The sequence below is a fragment of the Camelus bactrianus genome, chromosome 1 (assembly GCF_048773025.1).
Source record: "Camelus bactrianus isolate YW-2024 breed Bactrian camel chromosome 1, ASM4877302v1, whole genome shotgun sequence".
NCBI classification, from domain to species: Eukaryota; Metazoa; Chordata; class Mammalia; order Artiodactyla; family Camelidae; genus Camelus; species Camelus bactrianus.
In genome coordinates, this window is record NC_133539.1 from 86,011,086 (window position 1) to 86,036,620 (window position 25,535).

General features: G+C 28.7%; 1 protein-coding gene across 1 annotated transcript in view; it reads left to right on the top strand.

Moving 5' to 3' along the window:
- The window catches only part of SI (sucrase-isomaltase), an 85,388-nt gene that overhangs the window by 15,344 nt on the left and 44,509 nt on the right, over positions 1 to 25,535 (top strand). The window contains exons 10-24 of the mRNA XM_010952066.3: positions 1,040 to 1,165; positions 1,959 to 2,090; positions 2,180 to 2,299; positions 3,996 to 4,109; positions 8,551 to 8,635; positions 9,555 to 9,672; positions 11,475 to 11,646; positions 14,516 to 14,632; positions 16,598 to 16,752; positions 17,598 to 17,682; positions 18,464 to 18,520; positions 19,407 to 19,531; positions 21,122 to 21,210; positions 23,647 to 23,696; positions 24,683 to 24,853. Of these exons, the coding sequence (XP_010950368.2) occupies positions 1,040 to 1,165; positions 1,959 to 2,090; positions 2,180 to 2,299; positions 3,996 to 4,109; positions 8,551 to 8,635; positions 9,555 to 9,672; positions 11,475 to 11,646; positions 14,516 to 14,632; positions 16,598 to 16,752; positions 17,598 to 17,682; positions 18,464 to 18,520; positions 19,407 to 19,531; positions 21,122 to 21,210; positions 23,647 to 23,696; positions 24,683 to 24,853 (1,716 nt within the window). The remainder of the gene's footprint in view (positions 1 to 1,039; positions 1,166 to 1,958; positions 2,091 to 2,179; positions 2,300 to 3,995; positions 4,110 to 8,550; positions 8,636 to 9,554; positions 9,673 to 11,474; positions 11,647 to 14,515; positions 14,633 to 16,597; positions 16,753 to 17,597; positions 17,683 to 18,463; positions 18,521 to 19,406; positions 19,532 to 21,121; positions 21,211 to 23,646; positions 23,697 to 24,682; positions 24,854 to 25,535) is intronic.

The following is a 25,535-nucleotide window of genomic DNA, read 5'->3' on the forward strand; positions in this document are numbered from 1 at the left end:
TACTGAGTTTGGGGGAGTTATTTGATACCAAGTTATCTTAAAAATAAATTTAATCCTTAAACTGAATAGAATACAATAACCCAACAGGAGTAATTTAAAAAATTTTTATTTAATAGTTTTTAGACATACATGATGAAGAAATAATGGATGCCCCAAAATATAAATATAAATATTTATATATAATATATACTTAAATATGTAAATATTATGAGTATTATAAATATTATAATATATATAAATATGTAAGCCAAAGAAAACCCAATATACCAAATAAGTTATTTGTCTTAACGTAACCTAACACTTAGTTTTCACTGAATAAATTAATGTCAGTTACACTCATTTCCATATCCAAAACCCTGTGCTCTGTTGTGATGAGACACTGGTATTCTGTTATGTGTGGCACTGAGCCTGCTTGAGCCATCAGGGAGTGAGGAGAGGTCAAGTGTCCCATTTGGCCCTTGGGGGAAGAAAGAAACCAAGCCCCTATATGTGAATAAGATAAGTACCTTATGAAATAACTGGCTGAGAGCCTTGTAGACACATATTTCATTAATATTTTTGAAAACTAGAGAGAAACAAGTGTCAAAATGTAAGGGAATTGAAATCACATACTTTTAGACATCTTTTTCTTCCATTAAGACCATTCATTCATTCATTTTCTTGCTACAGGAAGTGGGAGTGTGGTGTGACAATTTATTTCTCTCTTATCTCTAAAGCTTTCTTTTCTTCTTTTCAACTTTCCATTGGGGCATAATATACTTTTGCAAATGCTACTTTTTAAAGTGCTACCTTTCTAGTTTTTTTTTTTTTAACATAAAATGAACAAAAGATGAGTGACAGACATACACTTGTTAAGTGTTTCATAACAACATTTTAACAGACTATCCATGACACATTTTAGAATGCAGATAACACTAAATCTTTGTTTAAATATGTAGTTAAACTCAAATCCATACTAGAGAAGTAACAATAAGGAGCATATTAATATTAGTTTCTAATGCTCACTACAGAAACTAATAAAATATCCATTTACTTCAAGCTCATTGGACGACCAGCAATGCCAGCATATTGGAGTCTTGGATTCCAACTGAGTCGCTGGAATTACAAGACACTTGATGTAGTGAAAGAAGTGGTGCAAAGAAATCGAGAAGCTGGCATACCATTTGTAAGTGGGATGATAGATTTGTGAGAGTATACACCAAGTTAAATATTGTCACGTAAGAATAAGTATGGGAAACTGTCAGGATTACCATATATGTTATATATGGTATATATACGTATATAGAGAGTATAGATAGATAATTAAGATTCATTTTAATGATAAAGTACACTTTATGTCCATTTGCAATGCCCACGCCTATCTGAATTTTGAGAACTGATTATGATTTATACTAAAATAGAACATATGTTTAAATGTGAACAAAATTATATTCATTTTTTAAACAGACTTTATTTTTAGAATCTATATACTTTTTAATGTAGTAAAAATTTAATATGGGGGAAAGGTGTAGCTCAGTTTGTAGAGTGCTTGCTTAGCATGCATGAGGTCCTGGGTTCAATCCCCAGTACCTCCATTAAAATAATAAGTAAATAAATAAGAACCTAATTACTTCCCCCCAAAATAAAAAATAAAAAAAATTGACAAATAGAATTAAAAAAAATAAAAGTTAAAAAAATTAATGTATTTTATGTAATGTGTAGGTTTTTGATTTTTATACAATGAACCCTTTATATGTGGGTTTATTATATGTATGACAATACATATCCAGTAATCATAACTGAAATACATGTGAATAATCACTTAATGCTTTTGTACTTCAGAATTAGAAAATCTTGTTTTATAAACTATATCATTGCATCTTTAGTGAAATAAAAGGGATACAAGCTCATTTACCTTTTAATTGTTGTAGTTATAATACTAATTCATTAGACTTGAAATATATTCTGCTAATTTTCAGGATACACAGATCACTGATATTGACTATATGGAAGATAAGAAAATCTTTACTTATGATAAAGTTGCATTTAATGGGCTCCCTGAATTTGTTCAAGATTTGCATGACCATGGGCAGAAATATGTCATCATCTTGGTAATGACTGATTATATATGAATACATTTTTAGTATTTACACATTTATAGATTAATAGATTTTCTATAGTTTCTTCTTTCTATTGTTAGGACCCTGCAATTTCCATAGAGAAACGTACCAATGGAGCAGCATATGAAACCTATGATAGGGGAACTGAACAAAAAGTGTGGGTAAATGAGTCAGATGGGACTACAGCAATTATTGGAGAGGTAAATTATGATATTCACTAATATGTTGCTCCAATTTTCTATTGTGCAACAACAAAGTTTTTCAAAGTGTGTTTGTGTGTGTATGTATTTGCTCTCAAATCTGGATTTGATATAATAATTGCATTGAGAAATTTTAGAGGAAATATTCCACTTAGCTCTAAAACAGTTTTTGCAAGAAGACAATTTTCAATTATGTAAGCAATTAAAACTAATGGTAACAAAATATGAGATAAATTTAGATTATTATAAAAATTCTGATAGTTTGATATGAAATAATTACATATATAAATTGAGTATTTACATGCAGGTTATTAAGATTTATGGTTTACATCTTCATAATAGAATTGTGAGATAGCTATGATTAAAATTATTGCTTTACATGTGAAAAAAGTGAATTTAAGAGAGATAACTTTCTTCATATCACAGAACTAATAAGGAACACTATCAGAAAACTGCCTTAACTTCAAAAGGCATAATTTTAAACCAGGATAACTATTCTTTTGGAGACAACTTTGTAAGACATATCAAAAACCATCAATATCTAGATACACTGACTTGATAATTCCACTTCTGTAATTTAGTCAAAGGAAATAAAACAGGAGAAATTATCAATTTATAGAAACATATTTATTGTAACATTGTCTACAATAATAAACACTATCCTAATCATCACTTTTTTAAATCACATTCATCAAAGTTAAAATTTCTGATGAAAGCTTTCCTCAAATAATTATGAGTTCCATCAGGAAACAAAAACCAATATTCCTCCTCATAATGCCCAGTAATATCTCACAAAATACATTTTGTTAAGACCTGTTCTATTGAATTTGGATAGATCAGATTGCCAATATACATAATTTGGATATAAAACAGTATTAATTATCCTAATACATTTGAAATTGAATTTCTGTTGCCTAATATCATTATGTTAAATTTTAATTAAAATAATTTCAAGAAGCACAAATCATAAAGTGGAAGCATTGTATATGTAATGTTTAATAACATGGACTCAGATATAAGATTGTCTAGGTTTGAATTTCTTTTGTGCCACTTATTAGTAGTGTGACTGTGAAAATGTTATTCAACTTCTCTGTTCATCCCTTATTTCATCTGTACAAGGAGTTTAATTATACTGCCTACCTCATCTGTAAAGGGATGATAAAAATAGTATCTATCCCCTAAAGTTCTAGTGAAGATTTAATGAATTAATAAGTATAAAAATAATTGGGACAGTACTTAGTACACAATAAGTGTCATATTCTCATTTGTTAAATAAAAAATAAATACATAAGGAATTCTCTTGCTTAAATTTCTTGGGAAAAAAATGCCTTTGGAAATGAACTAGTGTGCTTTATTTTATCAGACAATGACTATTATATAGTTTTTGTTTGTTTTTTAACTTAGCCTACTAGGATGCCAAGAAATAAGTTTAACTGAAGTCAAAAATAGCAGCTTCATTCCACGTTCTTATATTTTTCCCTTCTTAAATGCTTCATGTTCTCACTTTCTCTTTCTTTTCTTTAGCTACTTTCCCTTGCATGCACTTTAAAATAGGCCTGAAATTATTATAAATATAGATAGTACATGAGTCATTGTAACTTTGATAACTTTTAACTCTTTACTTAGTTCATTTGAATTTTTATTTATTTATGTTTCCTTTTATTTATGTATTTGTGTGAATGATCTGTTCTTCCAGGTATGGCCAGGATTAACAGTATACCCTGATTTCACTAGTCCAAACTGCATAGAATGGTGGGTAAATGAATGCAACCTTTTCCATCAAGAAGTGAATTATGATGGACTTTGGATTGTAAGTAGTCATTTGAGACCTGTGATTTTGGACAATGAATATAGATTTATTTTTCCATAAAATAATTACTAAGTTGCCAAGATATATTTTATAATGTATTGAACTTAAAAATAATGTTCTTTTTATATTTTTCCAGAATGTATAGATCTCATACCTGTCATGTTCATGGGTTAGAAAAATAATAAAAAGTTAAAACTCTAAATTGAGATCTGCAGTAGTCAAGCAATTGCAGCAACATGGACCTGAATAAGCCCTCACCCTTTAGAAACTTTTTTAGTTAGTTATGAAATAGAACACATCAAGATTGGCAATAGGTTAAGTGTTTTATCTCAAGGTAAACAATAACAACAGCAAATAAAATTCTAGATTACTGGCAAAGTTATTAAAGAAAAATACTAATGTTTAAAAATTTCTTTGGATGAAGTTTTATATCTGTAGCTATTGTTGCCTGCCACTAAATTTATTATTTAGAATAATGCTATATGATAGTTAACAATTTAGTGTCTTTTGTTATGGAAACTATAACACCATTTGGGAAATGAAACTACTGGTAACCCTAGAATTCTGTATTCCAGAAAAAATGTATAATAAGCCTGAACACAGAGAGAACACCAAGGATGTTGTTCAAAGTATTACAACTGCCCAGAATTTTGGAAGGGGATATAATGGATGTCTAGAAATAGCTATATTTTCTTTGACTATTTAGGTCACAATACCTCTACTTTCCTGAAGTGCTCATTATTAATTCAGTCATTATTTAAATTATTCATTTAATCGTTTCAATTATTTATTTATTTAATCAATTAAAACTATTTATTTTGCACCATCATGACAACATGGAGTTGAGTAAGTTAGGAAAATCTTCAGAATTCCTACAATTGGTAGTAGAATGAAAATGGAGAGGATTTAGTCATTTGATGCAAAATTAGTGAGATTGCAATGATGATACCTAGCTTCTGGTAGAAATAACAAAAAAAAAAATTGTAATCTGCTCTTGAGTTTTGTTTTTAATTTTTGCTCCAATTTCAATGAACTATTTAATTTAAATTAAAGGTGCTTTTCCCTTTCTTTCTTTCTTTCTTTCTTTCTTCCTAACTTCCTTCCTTCCTTCCTTTCTTCCTTTCCTTCCTTCTTTCCTTCCTTCCTTCCATCATCTTTCTCTCTTTTTTTCCTTCCTTATTTCTTTCTTTTTCCTGCATAAGAAACAGTTTGAGTCCTTTGGAGCAGAGTTAGAAGTATAAATGACACCTAGGAATAGTGAAAGAGAATCTGATTGTACTATATAGAAAGATAGAATGCTCCATTTCCTGCATTAATTGAAGACCGAAATACATGATTCATCTCCAAAGAGAGGAAGAGGATGGGAGGAAGAGGAGCATCTGAGAAAGGCAGGGTAGTTATGATTCTAACACAGAAGCATTGTGACTCATGCTTTAAAAAAAACCCAAAACACAACATAATAATCAGTATGATTTCATAGGTCAGTAAATATCACTGAATTAATTATACTATGTATAAGCAGTAGATATTCTGCTTCCAGCTTTTTCTTGAATAAGTACCGAATTCTGCTGCTATGTTGTTTCTCTAATACTTTCACTTTCTTCAGATTATTTTTTCTGATTGAAAAAATACATAGTAAAAAAAGTGTTATTTAAGTGATGAAATTTTACTTTCATGTCAGATTCTAAAATAGTTTTATAATTTACTAGATTTTTAATTTAGGTTCAATGCTAAAGCTTTTGAACTTTAAGTTTAAATCACTTCAGAAAATGATAGCTTAATTGTAATTATAAAAGTAGATTTTGCATATAAACATGTTACACTTGAATTCTCTTTTTTTGTATCATTCTTAAGATAATTTCCTAATATTTGAGAAATAAAAGCCTACTGTATTTGGTATAATTAAGACTGAAGCTGAGGTTTCAAAATAAAAGCATTAGTCAATATTTTTAAAATTCAAAGACCATTTTCATTTTTCTGAAAATATAAGTATGTTTTTGTGATCATGTTACTATTATAATTTTACTCTTTAAAATCTAAAAGCAGAATTCTTCTATAATAAAGTGTAATAAGTTAATGTATAGTATTGGGAAACAAAATTCATTGAGAAGATATAGCCAAACATTTATATATCTAAATAATTGAGGCTTAATTTCTCATATTCCCTCTACATTTTATAAGATTTTTATAAAAATTGAAATATTTAAAATTTTCTATGAAAATAGGGTTATTTTTATTTAGATTTAGTTTAAATGTGAAGTTATGGAATGCCACTAGCCTTTTATACAGTTTTCAATGGATTTTGGTGACAATGGTGACAATTCCTAGAAATGGTCATTACTAGATTTGAGATGATTTGAATGGTACTTGAATATCTGTAGGTGTACTTACTATCAATCCACTGAGTCCTTTGCTTCACAACTTAGAATACTTTGAATCTACTGACTGTAATATTGAAAATATTAATCAAATTCAGTTTTACATGACATTAAATAAGTGTAGCATCACTAAATCATTTGAATAGGTTAGGGAAAATATTTTCAGAATTTTCAAAGATGCAAAAATACAAAACACATTAAAAGAAATACTAATAAATTCTGTTAAATTATGAGTAGTAAGTTTAACCTGTTAAAAATACATTTTTGCCTTATAGACAAGACATTTTAATAAAGGATAATCAGATGTCTAATGTTATATTTGTTGCAAAATATGGTTAAAATCATGTAAAAGTGTTTAAATTTTATTTTAAATCGTTATTATATTACATTTTAAATATTTTATTTTTATTCTTAAGCTACATAAATAATGTCTATCTTGAGTGAATGCTGGAAGAGCTTGCGAATTTTATTGCAAGTTTCATAATTCAATTAGAATATATAATTCAAATAGAATAACATTAATTTCATAGTTAAGTGCCTTGTCATTGTATTTCCTCAGTGAATATTATATGTTAGAGGTATTAAAATGGCTTAGAAAAAGATTCTTAAAATTTAAAATAATGCAACTCAATTCCAGTTATGAGTTTCAGTAGTTAAAGCTGTTTTTTAATTTGATTCAGTTGGTGCATTCATGAAGAAAAAAATACTTAGGTTCAACTAAAACTATTGACTGTACAACTATAGTATGTCTTTGTATTAATTTTACTGGAGATAGGAACACAAATTAAACATCAGGTAATTTCAGTAAATGAATTTAAAAATGAATATATCAGTAAATTTCAGTAAACAACCCCAATGTATACTTTAGAAAAACTACATAATTGTCATTCTTTGTGATTACTAAGAAGATATTTAGGAAATGGAAACATTTACCTTTTAAAATCTGTATCACAATGAGAAATGTATTCTTTTCTCCCTTGAGCAGCCTTAATTTCTCACATTAATTCCATCTGGGCATGATGTGGATGGGAGAAGGGGACAGTGTTAGAGAGAACATTCTTCCTCTGAGGATAACAAAATTAACAAGGCACTTAACTGAGTGTGATGCCTTTGTGAGAGCTGACAACATATTACAGAGATGTGGGAAATAAGGCTCAAAATGTACAGAAGTCATTTGGTGCAATTAACAGACGAGTAAGAAATACATATTTCTTGGCCATGTGTAGTGTAATATATGATTTTACATGAATTATCCGTTTTTCAGTCTAAATATTTTACATAACTTGTTATGCGCATAGAACTAGTAAATAGCAAGACAGTATTGGGGCCTCAGTTTACATGGCAAGAAAATCCATAAACACAATACCCCACTATAATAATCTCTGACTCCAAGAGATGTTTAGGTCACTGGTTCTCACAATGTGACCCAGCAGCCATAGGGTTTCTTGAGACTTTTCCAGGGATTCAATAAGGTCAGAAACTATTTTCATTAGAATACTAAAAAGCTATTTGCTTTTATTCACTTTCATTCTCTCATGAGAGTGTAGGACTTGTGGGCTAGGCAGAGTGCAATGCCTAGCTGCTAGCAATGCACATCATAGAAGCTAGATATATGCCAGCGAAACTAATAAACTATGTTGAATAAATGAATGTGCTGGAACTATGTACAATAATAGACTCACAGTGAAAATACTGATACAACTATTTGGAAAAGACAGTTGCTTAATACTTCTAATGTAATTAGTGCTTTATAGGTATAGTTAAAACTAGGTAAATGAAATACATTTTGGTTGTATATAATTCCTTATTCTATCTAAAATACCTCTCTTATCTGGTATATACATGCATGCAAAAGCAAAAATATTTTTCTAAGTATAATGACTTGTCGATACCCAGAGGTAGATCAGATAGTGGGTATAGTTAAGCAAGTTTGCAGGTTGTCATCTAGGACTTATGGAACATAATGGTTGCCCTAGGTAAAATGTTTGCAGACAAACAGAGTTTTTGCTTCTATAATTTATAATTACTTAAAATCTGCTGTTCTTTATCTTATATCCACTCAGGACATGAATGAAGTTTCCAGCTTTGTTCAAGGTTCAAAGAAAGGATGCAGTGACAACAACCTGAATTATCCACCTTTTACTCCTGGTAAAGTTTATTTAATTATCTCTTTACCATTAACTGAGGATAACTGTCCTTATTTACTGGTAAATTCCAGAGTGTATTTCCAAAATCACAAACTTTTATATAATTTTAAGAGCCTGAAATACATGTGTGTTTTTTTGTTTATTTGCTTGTTTTACTTTTGGCCAAAATATTTATGCCTAAGAAATGGAGCATACTTCTAAATTTTGGTGTAAAATATTGATTTATGTTTACCACTGATGAATTGCCCATTATTAAATAATTAATGAAGACAAACAGAATTTGTTTGAAATCATAATTTAAGTGACCATTTTTTTTTCCATGAGCACTTTGCTGTAAGTCGCTGCAGTTTATTAGATGTACCTAATATGAAGAGTTACATCTCACGTATTCTAAGAACCTCTTTTCACCATTAAAATTGGGTAAAACTTTTACCAAACAAAAATAGGTGATCTTAGGGGAATATATCACTTTAAGGCAATTTGAAGAAAAATAACAATAATTGTCACAACATCATATAAGTCTGCAAATTAAAGCAGAAAAACTGAAAAGCAGAGATTTAAATGATTTATAATTGTGTGACAGGTCTGCATGTATGTAATTAGATTATATTTAAATAAATTATAAAGCTTTCAAATGGGTCTGTAGTTACATGATTTACAACACAGATGGATATATTTCTATACACATGTTAAAGCCTATTTTTCATATGATTGTAATTAGGAAATGGAATATTTATTACTATAGTGCAAATCTAATGGTTAATCAATATGAGTGGAGACCTAATTGGAACTTGGTGTAAATTGTCAACTTTCATTATTTTTAACTAAATATGATATTACATAGCATGTCATTTAAGGATTATAAAGTTTAAAATGGCAAAATATTTCTTAAGAAATATTCCTTTTATATTTTTTCTAAGATATTCTTGACAAACTCATGTATTCCAAAACAATTTGCATGGATGCTGTGCAATACTGGGGGAAACAATATGATGTTCATAGCCTCTACGGATACAGTATGGCCATAGCCACAGAGAAGTAAGTGCAGTTTCACTCAGAAATCCCTTTCATAATTATTGCCTGATGTATATTTGGTGATTTACATATATTTGGATAATAATAAAAGTAAAAAAGCAAAGAAAGATAATATTTTCATAGTAAAAAATTAGAACATTAAAAACATCACTTCTTTTACTAATATTCACAAATTTGGAGCTTATTTATTAAGAACTATCTGGTATATGTATTTAGCTGTAATTCTGTTTTATTGTATAGATTTATCCTTTCAAATTTTGATTCAGTTTGCTATCTCTGAATATTTGTTCTAAGCATGAACCTCACAACTGGCCTCAGAGAATGGTGCTTCTAGAACAAACCTTTATTTTTTATAAACAAGGGTTTCAACTAAAATGTAGTTTTTTATTTAGTATCTCAAAAAGGAATTTTCTAATGGACTATGTTAATTGTATATTAAAAAGCAACATGATTACCTCCCCCCACCAAAAACAACAAAAAAAAAGCAAGATGATACAAAACAAAGGAAAAGATCAATCATATGTTGATTGCATACTATTTTCCAAGCATTGTAAAAGGATCTATGATGCAACAGTCAATAAAGCCTAGATTCTAGGTCAAGAAATTTTAAATTTTCTCACAAACAATTGTGATCAAATTTTAATACAAACTCATGTTTGGTCCCGAATCATACCATGATACCAAAAATTTTATACACTGTCTTCATAGTGTTTATTTACTTCACTTAAACTCAGTTGAGCATTATATATCATAGTGCATAAGTAAATAAATTTTAGAAAAGAAAAAGCAACATTGTAGTTCATATTATAAAGGTAATATTATAGAAAAAGCACCTGAGAATATTATTATATTTTTACTATGATAGTGTAGATAATTTTATATACTAAATTAATTTTTGTCTCCTTGTTCTGATTATTTTCTAATTATGGAAAAAAAATTGTCAGCAATATTCAGGTATCAACAGAAGTGAGATGAATAATGCTCGTATTTGTTGATGGTGAACTTCTTGAAACAAAATAAAATGCCTTTCAAATATGTAAATTTTATTTCAACATTGCTTGCTAATATTTGAAAATGCATGCATTAAGACATAAATAACATCATTGTGCCACAAAAATGTCTATCAGTTTCAAATTCTGATTATCACATATTGTAGTATAAAGAGATTTCAATGAGTTTAAATCATACATTTCAAAAACAAATACTGAGTAGATACAAAAAGTACATGTTTAATTTGGTAGAAAAAAATCACTCATAAGTTTATTTTCTGTATCTGTGATTCTGTCTTTGTTTTGCAAATAAGTTCATTTGTATCATATTTTTCTAGATTCCACAGATAGTTATGATGCGATGGGATAAATTGGGAGTTTGGGATTTGCAGATACTAACTACTATATAAAAATAGATAAAAAACAACAGGAAACTGTATTCAATATCTTATAATAGCCTATAATGAAAAAGAACATGAAGAGGAATATATATATGTATATATAGAATCACTATGCTGTACACCAGAAATTAACACATTGTAAACCGACTATACTTCAATAAAAAAGAAAGAAAATTATTCAAAGTCTAGATCATTTCTAAAAGATTTCTTTTCTCTCTGTTGATTCAAATGTATTTAACTAAGTAAATATTGATAGCTAAATATGGAATTGATATAATATATTGATAAAATGGTGGCAAATAATATGGCTTGGCTCTAGGAAATGTAATATATGAATGTAAAATTAAGATATTATAATTGATAAATGTCAGTATTTTAAAATAAATGTTATTTATTAATTTAATTTTATTTTTAGAGCTGTACAAAAAGTTTTTCCTAATAAGAGAAGCTTTATTCTCACCCGGTCAACTTTTGCTGGAACTGGAAGCTATGCTGCACATTGGTTAGGAGACAATACTGCTTCATGGGAACAAATGGAATGGTCTATTTCCGGAATGCTGGAGTTTGGTTTGTTTGGAATGCCTTTGGTAAGCAGTTTTATACAATGTTATTCATAAAAACAGTAATTACACTTAATTTTGTAATTTTATCTGAGTGACTTTTGGTAAAATGATTCAAGATATGTGACAGAAGATTTCAATCTTTATTCTTAGAGAATTTACGAGAAAATTAAGAATGTGGATGATGACTACAACATTCAAGCTATTAAAGTGGGAATGAACAAAATTCAATCAAGTCAAACTAATTCATGAAACAAATATCAATATAAACAAGGCATAGAAAAAGCTTACATAATAAATATAAAGTACCAGAGAAAATGTTAAAGGAAAATTCACATTTGAGATCATAATAAAAGTAAATGTCAAAAGTCTAGATATATTTAAAATACTACACAATCAGTTTAGGTTAAATATAATAAAGCTGTTTCTCCTATTTAAAAGATAAAATAAAAGGACAGAAAAATGTATATGAGGCAATTCTAAACATAAAAAATCTGGTAAGTCCCTATATGAAACAAAGAAAAAATATACATTGTTGATATTCAACACTAAATAGAGCCATTACATAACAAAATAAATTTAGAATATCTAAGAAATCATAGTAATTCATTTATTCCTTCTTTCATATACATTGAACAAATTGAAAACCAAAAACAAACCAAACAAACAAAAGAAAAGCTAACCGACACTGAGTTTTGAATTTGGAAACTAAAAAATAATACATTATCAAATGATTCACCAAAATAACTGAATGGAAATGGGAAGAAAAATCTTAGAACTGAATGTGAACAATTTTATTTCATATCAAAACTCTGGGCTATCAGCTAAATTCATACTTAAAGGAAAAATTTTAGCCTTAAATGCTTAGATTAAAAATAAGAATGGTTGAATATTAGTGAAATGCATGATTAAGAATGCAGAAAGAAAAATCAAATAAAGCTGTAGGTAGTGAAAATAAGAGAAGAAATGAATGCAATGAAAACAATGTTTTTAGAGAAAAATTAACAAAGTTGAAGTACAAAGGTGTCTGAAAATTGAATAAAGTTACAAATTAATGGCAAATTTTGTTCAAAAAAAGAAGAAATAAGCAATGTTACAATGTATTTCAAGATAAGTTGTTAGTGTAGCAACTGATTAATAAACAATAGCTAAGAATAAATATTAAAACCAAGTGTAGGACTTTTTTGAGAGAATTTTAATAACTAAATAAATTAAAGATATACCATGTTTATGGATAAGAAGTCTCAAAATATTAGAAGTATGCATTCTCCCCAAACTATTGTCCAAATCAGCGATATTCCAATTTAAACTAAAGGGAATTTGGAGAACATAAAAGATTATTCTAAACTTCATGAGGAAGACAGTACAATTTAAAGAAGTAGAAAAGAGCACAAGGATTTACCTTACCAGATAAAACAGTAATATAGCACAGTGATACTTAACTGTGAATATTCAAATAAATTAAGATGACAAAATAAGACATGGGTCCATGCGTTAATGAAAATGCGTTTAATGATAGCACTATCACTGTAAATCAACCATTCATATGAACAAATGATTATCCGTTTAAGAAGCCAAATAAAATGGATCCATGTCTCACACTGTACACAAAAATCAATCCCAGATGGACTAAAGACCTACATGTGAAAAGTAAACTTTAAACATCTAAGAAGAAAATATAAGTGGGTAAGTTTTTGACATAACGTTAAAAGAAAAATTTCTTAAACAGAACATAGAAGGGACAAATAATAAAGAAGCAAATTTGATTTCAACTAAATGAAAACTTCTGTTCATCAAAAGTCTATTTTAAAAAGTTAAAAATAAAATGTTGCCTACTACTGGAATTTATATTTTCAATTCATATAGCCAATAAAGGATTAGTATTTAATTTGAAGTAAATTTGTAGAAGATAAAAACAATAGAAAAATTAAAAAGAATATAAATAGGCTATTCTATAAGAAGAGAAACCCATATGGACTCAATACAAATATGAAAATTTTTTCTGCTTTTCTTATAATTAGAGGAATGCAAGAAGTTTGGTAAGATATATTGTATATATAGGTGGTAAAAATTAAAAGTCTAAAAATATCAAAAATTGTCAAGAAAATGAAGCAATTGGAAATTTTATGTATTGTTACTGTGATTATAAATGTTTATAACCAGGTTTGATTAAACAATGTACATTTCCAATAAATCAAAAAAAAATCCTATGTAGATATATGTACTACAGAATAAGTAAATTTTTTACATATTCAGAAAGAAACCAATACACACATTTCATAAAAGTATATTTTATAGTGATAGGATCCCATAAAATACAGAACTACAGCTACATTAACATAATTAAATCTCACAAAAATAATGCTTTGTGAGAAAAATGAAATGCAGTTGTAATGCATTCAACATATAATTTATATAAAGTGAAAAATCATGTAAAACAATGTTATATATTGTTTATAGATACAAATGTACTATTTTGAAAAAAAAAAGAAATGCTTGTAAACAGTAAGTACTTAATTAAGGGTAGTAGTTTTTTCTGGAGGGTCCTTGAAGAAAAAGGAATGCAATTTTATATGAGTATATATCTGGCAATTTTTTTTTTTACTCTTTTATTCCTACACTAATATATTATCAATGGGAAAAATCAAATCATAGGATGTGAGCCTTGGATTAAGAAGCAAAACATTTTACTAATACAATTTCAGCTTTATACATTAGAGGCAAGTATATGGCAAAAATGGAAAATAAAGAAACTAGGCTAAGGAAGAGTGTGTGAAGACAGTAAAACATAAAGTTCCTAAATAGTGCAAATTAATCATTTGAGGCATAAAATGTGATGTTCTGGGCAAATCTGAGAATCTATACATGATAAATTATATATATATATATAACTTAGGTTGGAGCAGATATCTGTGGATTTGTGGCTGAGACCACGGAAGAACTTTGCAGAAGATGGATGCAACTTGGGGCATTTTATCCATTTTCCAGAAACCACAATGCTGATGGATATGAGGTAAATGCCTCCTGTTTTTCATGTTTCAATATAAAACACAAGTCTATTTTTAGCAATGTACTTAAATTTATATCTATAGAGGATCTGGGCTGAAAGTTTGTAGCATAATTCTTAAAGAAGAATTAGAGCTTATCTTCTCAAGGCCTATACATATTTTGTATATTAGAATATGGTCTAATAAGGAAATCATAGAACATAATATAGTCACACCATAAATATTTTATTCAAGCCTAAGGCATGTATATTTTCAATTAAAGCCAAAGATTTTTGTGAGTCTAAATTCTTAGATTCTAACAATATAAATTCCAGGTGACTCTTCTTCCATGAAAAAATATAATATACTATTAAGGATTTCTAGTTTTTGTTTCATTAAAGATACACAAGAAATTAAAGATATTGGAAAGCAGTTTGAGTCCAGAATCTTTCTATAATAAATAAAATTGGAATGACAGGTGGGGAAAAAATAAAACTAACACATTTACAACATGCATCTGAACCGATGGGGAGCTATTTTACCAACCCTGAGCACTAAGCATGCTGTAGGTTCTCATAGGCACATTTTTCAGAGGGAATGGGGAAATTAGGTGAAAACATAAGTCAACTAAGTGCATGTTGGTTGAGAAATTATTCACTCTTCACACAGTGGGGTTTAATTCTGTTTGAGAAGAGGGACAACCACTCAGAGCTCAGCCTGGAAGGAAGCATGATAGTACAGAAGTAAAAGGTATAAATTGAATGTTAGTCACTTGCTAAACTGCCTAAATGATGCTTTCAAGAAATGTGTGTTATTGGGAAATCTTGGTATGAATTGCATTATACTCTATGTTTATTTCTGTCCTCCAAAAAAGTAGATGCCAAGGCAGAATTAGACATGTTAGAGATTTACTGGTGAAAGGAAATGCTTGTGAAGGAAAAAGGAAAGGAAGCAGGAGAAGGTGGAGATAGCCTTCAGATCACAATCCAGGTCTGAACCTGATGAAGATATAGGCAAAGAAGGAGGTTTGATTGGGAGAGTCACATACTACAGTCCAGGTCTAAGGAAGCCTCTGTCAGCCCCGTGGGGAGACTCCAAGGCAAAGTTGGCCACTGGAGGAATCCTATATCTCCCAGGAATGGGCCTGAACAGTAGTCCTTCACTGCTCATTGATTAACTGGGAGCAGCCAAAGGGAAATATGGCTTTAGGGTAAATATGATGGTGAATCCAGGGAGGCAATAGCTGGTACCCTCAGTTAATTTTGTTACCCATAACAGGCAATCTCAGTAAATTGCTCACATCGTTACACCTTGGCTGAGAGAGTCAGTTGATCTTGCTTGGGCTCAGCAGGGAGGCTGTCCTTCAATTTGCAAGCCTACAGGCTGGCCAGGCAGCTCTGTTCCCCTTATCCCTGGGCTAGCTGACCACCTGGGCTTATCGTTCTAATGGCAATGGAAAGGGACAAGGCAGCAAGTCCTCATGTAAGCACATTTCAAACCCTTCCTTGAAGGTGAAGGCGTCACATGTACTTAGACTCCATTGGCCAGAGTATGTCATGTAACTGAGCACAAAGTCAAGTGGTGGGGCAGTACACTCCACCTTTAGAGGTAGAGACTGCAATGTTTATGTAAAAAATTATGTATGCAAAAATTGTGAGTACATGGAAGCATGAAAATTGGAACCAGTAATTCAATCTACCACAATAATAGAAATAAAGAATTCTTCGTTAAAATATTTTTTCATTTTCTCTGTGTATGTTTAAATGAGAGATGCCCACTTTACAATAAAGTTTAATTAATAATATATGTAAATGAATATATAAAAATAGAAATATTCGTATAATTTGATGATGGAAGTAGGAGTAATCACAACTTTTTATAAACAAGCTGAAAAGTATTCAATTTGATTTTCAAAAATGGATTAATGCTTCTATTTTAATTTTTATTCATATTCTAGCTTTCTTACTTCAATTCCTCTGTTTATCCCACAGCATCAGGATCCAGCATTTTTTGGACAGAATTCTCTTTTGGTTAATTCATCAAGGCATTATTTGAATATTCGCTATACCTTACTACCTTTCCTCTATACTCTGTTTTATAAAGCCCATATGTTTGGAGAAACAGTAGCAAGGCCATTTCTTCATGAGTGAGTATTATGTTCAATGTCTTTCAAATTATATTCAGACATATATTGAAAAATGAATGGAAGTAAATCAGATGTCAAGCAGATTTCTGCTGTTTGTTCTTACATTTGTATAAATGATTTGATGAATTGTGGAATGCTAGTAGTAAATATAATTAATTTGGTGAATTGGACAGGAATAATCTAGAAATGAAAGAATTATATAGAATTTAAAAGCAAAAGATATGTAGAATATATTAGAGAAATATCAGTAAGCAAGATGAAATACAGAATTATTAAAACATAATCATGCACATATTATGACAATTATCTAAATATAGATCGAGTATACTATCATAACAAAACAACAAATTGTGCTTGTTTTGTATATCTTGTCCAAAGAAGGACCTTCCCTCAAGAAATAACTAAAGATCCTTTCAAATCCAAGTTAAAATGGGGGTTTATAAAGAAAGAGTTTAAAGAGAAGAAAGTAGAATATGAAAGATTTCTGACACTTTATGAACCTATCTTATAGGAGAAAATGAATTAGCCAGAACAATTGTTTACTACAGATAAAATTGAGCCTTATCATATATGATAGATTTTTTTTTGAGTCCCAAATGAACCAATTTCCTCTCCTCATCTCTCCCCACTTTCTCATCTCTCTCCCTTCCTTCCTGCCATTCTTTTTTTTGAGTGTTAGATGAACCATAAGGATGTAAGAACTGTTGATTCAAAATGACATATCAAACAAGTAAAATTAGAGTTAATAATTATTCCCAGGGAAAAACTTAAAAGATAAACCAAATGAGAGATTTGGATAAACTTATTTTTTATCTTTATATTGTAAACATTGTTGTTGTTCTTAGATTTTATGAGGATACTAACAGCTGGATTGAGGACACTCAATTCCTGTGGGGCCCCTGTTTACTTATTACCCCTGTCTTGAGACAGGTAGGTTTTACAATTTTAATAAATTTATTGCTTAAAGGGAACTTTGTGTAACCAAAGCCACACTAAATTACAAAACATTTGGATAATAAATTTTACTCAATAGACTGTTTCAGCCTGGTAAATGTCAAATTGAATTCTAAAATGTAGAAGAAATTTTGAAAAATTATAATAAATATATTAAGTAGACTTATGCTTTTCAAATATATAATATGTAACTGTAATTGGGGAGAAAATTATATACAATTAGTATTCTTCTCAAAAAGAGAACTATTTATGAAATCAAATCAAATCTTATAATAATAAGAAGAAACTCTCATTTAAGTAGACAGACATTAAAATTTTGCTATATTGTAAATAAAGGAGGACTTGAAAAACAGTAGATCATATGAAAATGTTGAAAAACAGTAGAATGAGATATTTGTTTTTAACCTATTACTTAAAAGTCTGTATGTCATGGAAATATACAGAAATGAATATGTTCACACTCACAATTACCATGTAGGTTATAATAGTACAGATGCGTGCATCCACTATTTTAATTGCCACTTAAATTCATTTCATTTTTGCTTTTGGAATATTTTATATTGTGATATTATCTTAAACTAGTAAAATAGTCTTTTGAATATTACTTACAGAAATATTTAAGTGTAACAATACAAAGAAGGTTTTATTTCCCTTCACTATGAAAATCCAACTTAATATTTGATGTGTTTCTCTTCTGTTAAGTACTGAAGTAAAAAAAAAAATACATATGCATATAAATTATCTTGCTTTATTTTAGGGAGCAACTATAGTGAGTGCATACATCCCTAATGCTACTTGGTATGATTATGAAACTGTAAGTAACCTAATATAATAATAGACTCCAAAGTATTATATTACCCAACATCTGTAAAGGAAACTTAACTCCAAACACACAGCATATTTTATTTCAGTATTTGTTATTATTATTAAAATATTCTAAATTTTAACAATGTGTTAAAGTCTGTGCAGGTATATATACATTTTGTTGCACACGATTAATATGAAGTTATATTCTTTAGTATAAAGGCTTATCTGTTTTAAATTGTGGAAATAAAAGGTCAAGAGTAATTTTAGGAAGAAGTGGTAACTTATTTTAATACTTTTCCTATTTTACATACTTATCTTATAGCCAAAAAAACTGAGTATTGAGCTAATCATAAACATTTGTTTTTATACATTATATTGAAATGTTAGGGAAAGATTTTCATTTCAACCTTGAAAAGGCAACATAGCAGGATTCATACACACAGCCTATTTTTTTTTAATTCACCAGACCTTCTGAGAAGTATTTATTTTAAAGAGAAATATTTTGTATAGCATTTATATTTGCTAAGCAGGTTTATTTTATAAGAAACAGTGATGATTTAAAAATCCTTTCTAAAGATGTGGTTAACTTTAAATGAGAACAAAAAATAAAAAGCAAGGCTAATTAAGAATATTGTTAATTATTGTAGAAGAGAAATGGATTTCTCTATGTTGATTTTTTTTGATAAAGTGAACTTATTTTCCTATTGATTAGTTCAGCAAACTGAAAAAAAAGTTTTCTTTGAAAGTTAGAAAACATGATAATATTCATTAAAATGACATGAATTGCTAGTAATAAAAATTATTTATGTGTGTACATTCTATGCATAATTCTTGTGAAATGGGATTTAATATCCTTGAAATAATAAAAAATGTTTTTATCTTCCAAACATTAGGGTGCAAAAAGGCCATGGAAAAAACAACGTGTTGATATGTATCTTCCAGGAGACAAAATAGGATTACATCTTAGAGGAGGTTATATTATCCCCATTCAGCAACCTGCTGTCACTACAACTGCAAGGTAAAATGAAACAACATTAACTGAAATCTGAAATATAATTCAAGTTTTAATGTTTCATATTTTATTAAGAATCAGACTCATGTTTAGTTTTTTCACCAGAAAATATTTGACATATGTAAGGAATTCTTAAATATAACCATCATAGTTTTGAAAAAGAAGAATAAAATTGTGTATATTACTACAAATTTCTTGATTTAAAAAATGAACAGATTAGAAATTTATTTCCTGTGCCAAAAGTGTACTGACATTCTCTAAAGAATATGTATGATTAAATTGCTGATTCTTAATAAAAAATGAAATATTAAACTAAGTTATATAATTGATCAAATTGTAACTTTTTACATACTTGGGTTTTCAAAACATAAATGTCACAATGTTTTTCTTTTGGCTAAAATATTTTAAGTTAACAAATGAGGTAGATATCCTGTTTAGGTAAAGAACAATATAAAAACTAAGTTTGTCAGTAAGAATAAATTTCATAAATATTTAGAAAAAAAGAAGAAACTTGAAAACTCTGGTGCTTCACTTGGTAACATTCATTCTGGGCACCTGGACAAGAACATGTCATGTTGAGTCCATATGTATCCCCATCTTCTACAACACCCCAACAGAGAGACGCACTCTATTCCTTACCCTGCTGTATCTTCTTCATAGCATTAAGAATATCTGGAATTATACTGTTTACTTGTTCTTGTATGTAGTGAGTCTCTTCCTCTAGACTATAAACTCCATGAAGGCAGAAATGTGACTTTTCACCACTTTAGTCCCCAAACCAATAATAGTGTCAACCTATTATGGAATAGGATTCTTATTTTCTCTGAATATTTGTTAAAAGGAACAAGTTACTGAGTGAATCAATGAGTGTTAGTAATTTCATTATTTTTGCTTTCTAGAATTGGTTATTTTCGTACTGTAACTGTTTCATGACTATGTTCTCAAAAAAATTGGTTTTACTCTAGTGCTATATTGAACAAGAGAAACATTCATTTTGATGAGTGTATGGTGGAAGAAATATATTCTGTATAGAGCAGTTACCTGGACTCTGTAGCTCCATGGGTACTATTTTAGGTTTAAAAACCTATAGTAATCTATAACTAAAAAAAAAATCATATGTTTCATTTCTCATGATAGAGTTAGCTTCATTTGTAAGATTATTAGAGATTCCACTTAGCACTTAAAAATTTTATCATATTATACTTCTCATTATTTTGTAACCTTGATACATTATAATTTAAGGTTAATTTATATGTGCCAAATACATGTTGAATTGAGCATTCATAAGATATATTTAATTTTATTGTTTGGATTGAAATAGTATCACATTGTTTCATTTTTGCAGATGTCTTGGCCTCTAAGAAATTCCATATTATTTACTATATTTATTCCTTTTATTTATTTTCCACGTATATAAATTATTTTTCTCATTGATAAATTATTAAAAAGTATAGACATGAATTTTATTAATATCAATGTTCTCATGTGAATGCAGAACTCCTACAAATCCATTCTGTTGAAATTGATTTATTTATAGGATATTTCACTATTACAAATTTATTTTTAATCATATATACACCCTAACTTGCTTAACAGCCGAATGAACCCTCTAGGACTTATAGTTGCACTAGATGAAGATAACACAGCAATGGGAGACTTTTTTTGGGATGATGGAGAAACTACAAGTAAGTCTCAAAGTGATATGCTTTTAAATGTTCATTTTGATGATGGGAAATTTTGCCTTCATTATAAAGTTGCATCCATTTAAAAAATGTGACAAGTTTTCATTTTTAATTTCTGTTTTTATCTATCTTAGGATTTTAAGTTACTTTATGGAGTTTAACATTGTTATTTAAATTATATATATTTAATTACAATATTTAGTTTTGCCTTTTTGTTCATTGTAAAAGTCTTTGACAAGCATAGATATCTTTATTTATTAGATTATTATTTTAATTAGTTAATAAATTCATAGATGTGTAAATTGCATCATATTTTTAACTATCTTAAATGATTATAGTGATTAAAATTAAAATTTTATTACTATAAAAGAAAACCAATATTAAAGCTTAAGTTAATTACTATCAAATTATTTAAGATAAGAATCTTAACATATAAATATTTCACAATTTATTTCAATTATTAAGTGTTTTTAATTTCATTTCATGAGACCCAAACTTGAGAATTCAGCACACCAAGGAAGTTAAAAAAAGAGTCATTTTTTTTTACTAATATCTAATTACACCATAGAAAATTTATGTTTGTATTTACTTAGTCAATTACAATTATCCTCATGGTTTAGATTTTTAAATCTTACTTCTTTTAATAGAGGGCTTTTAGGTATGTATTTGAAATATGTGTGTATAAAAAATTATAGTTTAGCTTCTATTATAGTTCACTAGTTCTCAGACGTATTAAAGAATGTCCTATATGCCTTTATACATAGTATATGAAACATCCAAATATCTCTAACTTAACTCCAAGAAGCTGTCTACTACATATGGATGTACTCTTACATTTGAAAATATGGAATCTGTGAAAAAAAAATCCTGTTCTTTTTAAAGTCTTATCTGTCTATAAAAATATAGATGATGACAATATATCTGCTCCACCATATAATGTATGTATGTATATGTATTGTCTTCCCCTTGTCAGTTGATGGTAATTTCATCTCTACAAGATGCCAAAAACTTTAGAGTTGACTCTCTTCTCTCACAGCCAAGGAGTTTCTCTTGGTAACACCTTGATCCAGGTTCTTTCATCAGCTCCAGTATTATTGTAACTACTTTTCATTTTAATTACTGTAGTAGCTCCCTAACAGATCTGTAGGTCAAAAGCTCTTGGCAGTCCCTTTTTACATTCTATTTACTACCTAGCAGATAGAGTAATCCTTTTAAAAGATGACTCAAATCATCACACCTCTGTTCAAAATCTTCTAATGATTCTCCATTTTACCCAGTTAGGAGCCACAGTCTTTACCGAGAAATAGAGTGGTCACCATGTCCCCCTGTACATTTTAAGCACATCAGCCTTCTTGTTCTTTCTCAAAGCCTAAGCACACTAGATTGAGCTCTGCCATAAGAATAGGTTACAAGCATTTACCTCATAGAAATTCTATAAGAGTGGATTTCAGCAGAACTAAATTTTTTATAATTTTCAGTTAAAGAATGTTGTTGAGATAATATCTCTATTTGTAGCACATGGGACTTCTAAGGTTATTATTATTTCTCAAATTTTATAAATATTCCAAATGCATTCCTTTCTTTCTACTTGCAAAAATGTATATTGATAATTTACTTCATATAAGATGTTTAAAAATACGAGTCGTGATTTAATCAATCTGACATCTGTATACTTACATGTGTTAAAAAATTAAAAATCAGAATTTTCTGAATAATGAATCAGACATGCAAACAATAAAATGACTTTCAATTCAGATTCTGATTCAAATTTTATTTCTTAGTTTTAAGATTTTAAGAAAATTAATGTTACTGAATATACTGCACATCAATTCTAGGATTCCCTTTATATTTTTCACTCTTATTTCTTTCTAATTATTTTAGTTATAATCTTTAGTTTACTGTTAAAGAAACATGTTGATATAAAGTTTTGTTACATATATGATGCAGAAAATAGTTGTTTTCTTCCATTTTCCTTGTTAAAATTTATTTGAATCTTTAATATGTCTCCACAGTCACTCTTTCTTTCTTCAAATAATTTTTAAAAATTGAAAGATGCAAAAGAAAATTGTGGATTGTTGTATTCCTGAGATAAACTGAATGTTATATGGTTTACTAGAAAGAGATAAAATATCATTCAAAACAACAAATTTAGAATTATATGTATTTTACTGTAAGCTTTGCATTCTCTGAATTTCCATAAATATTTAGCAGTATTTGAAAAATCGAACTAGGCGAATATGTACTCATTATCTTTAATTCCTCAGAAAATAGGCTACCAAAATTGTTTCATTTGAAGATAATTAAAAATATAATCTATTTAATTTGCTTCCTTAGTAATTTCTGTTTTTTTCAAATTTCCTGTGTTGTATAACTATAAAAATAAAACAGAGAATTTAACATTACATTTTGTTCTGATAACTTTATTTTTTCCTATTTCAGATACTATACAAAATGGCAACTACATTTTATATACATTTTCAGTTTCTAATGTAAGCATTGTCCTTGGACACATAGTTAAATATATACCTTGTTTATATCTGGGTTATGCCTTTATTATGGACCTTCCTTGGAAAGATGTTTCATTTATCTCCAGAATTCGATGCAAAGAAATGCAGTGAACTGTTAAATTGCTAAATTATAAATAAATTACTGTAACTTATAAAATTTGAATATAATAGATGAGTTTCTGATAATGAAATTGATTCACGGAAATATTTAGACTTCTTGTAGCGCTATGTCTGATTTAAGCAACATGTCCTAGGAAAATAATTTTTGAAAATGTTTTAATTTATCAATCACTGCAATATTTTGTCATGGATTTGGAGTGAAAATAGTAAAACTATGCACAAGGTTAAATTTTGAATAATTAGTAGCAGTGATTTTTGTAGATGTTGGATTTCTTCATACATTCTTTTTTGCCAAAGCTAAGTTATTCTTCACTAATGTTAGGGCTAGAATGAGAAGGGATAAACACGAGTTGAATCATGCATAATTTCGATTATCTCTGAAAAAAAATTTAATGACATGTATACCAAAAATTTGAAAAGAGTTAACTAATAAGTATAATTTATATAGGGTACTTGAATGTGGAAAGCTGTTGAGAATGGAGGGTTAAATGATTGGTCCTTTTCCTATTATAATATATTATTAAATACTAAGTAATGCTATAATTAAATACTAAATACAAAATAACACTAAATTACTAGTAATATCAAATATCAAATAAATAAATTCTAATTTATGTGTAGGATAGAATATTTTATTAGAATTTTGTCTAATTCCTAAGTCCTCTGGCCTAGAATTTTTCACTTAGCAATTTTCATAAAAATATGTTTGGTTAATTACTTTTTTATTCAGTAAATATGCTATAATTTCTATATTTCTAGGACTGTAAGATTTAATCAATATAAATGTACACTTGTGCTATTTGTATTCTATGACTTTCTACTTGATATATTATATTCCTTTTTTTCAGAACAAATTAGATATTATATGCACACATTCATCATACCAGGAAGGAACCACTTTAGCATTTGAGACTATAAAAATCCTTGGGTTAATAGACACTGTTACAGAAGTGACAGTGGTGGAGGATAATCAACCAATGACAGCTCACTACAATTTCACTTATGATGCTTCTAACCAGGTAATCTTTTTAAGATACAATCTTTTAAGATATTTTAGCTGTCACATACTGTTAAATTTAACATTGTATAACCATTCAGGCTCTTGACTTTGTGATTTTTTTTCTTCATGATATATCCTTCTTTTCGATCCCTTTTGCTGCTGACATTCCAATATTTGGTCATTTCAATTTATGTTACCATGTCAAACTTAAGGGAAATCCATACTAATTCTCTCTTTCTCTTTCATTTTATCTTGGCTGTCACCAGTGAATGACTTCCTAATATTTTTATACCATTTCCCTAACCCTGAATTGTAACTTACCTATTGCATACAATAAAAATCTACATGTTTCAGTTTCTCATTTAAGACTTCTCTAAGGTGTTGATTTAATCTGTTTCTTCAGTCAGTCTTCCTGCTTCTCCTTTCATGAACTCTCTCTTCTTTGATACATCTAGTGCTTTTTTTCCCCAAAATTTTGTTTACACTCTTCCCTTCTAGTAATCCTTTTCTTATCCTGTAATTTTTGCTTCTTTCAGCAGGTGTACTAAAGAGGGAAAAGGAATGGCAGAATTGGGCTGAAATTCCAGCCCTGCAGTCAGTGCATTTAAGCATAATAAATTAATCTCTTGTTATCTCACCTTCCTCATCTGTAAAATGTAATATTTAATAATAAATGTTATTGGGTAATAAATTAATGTATT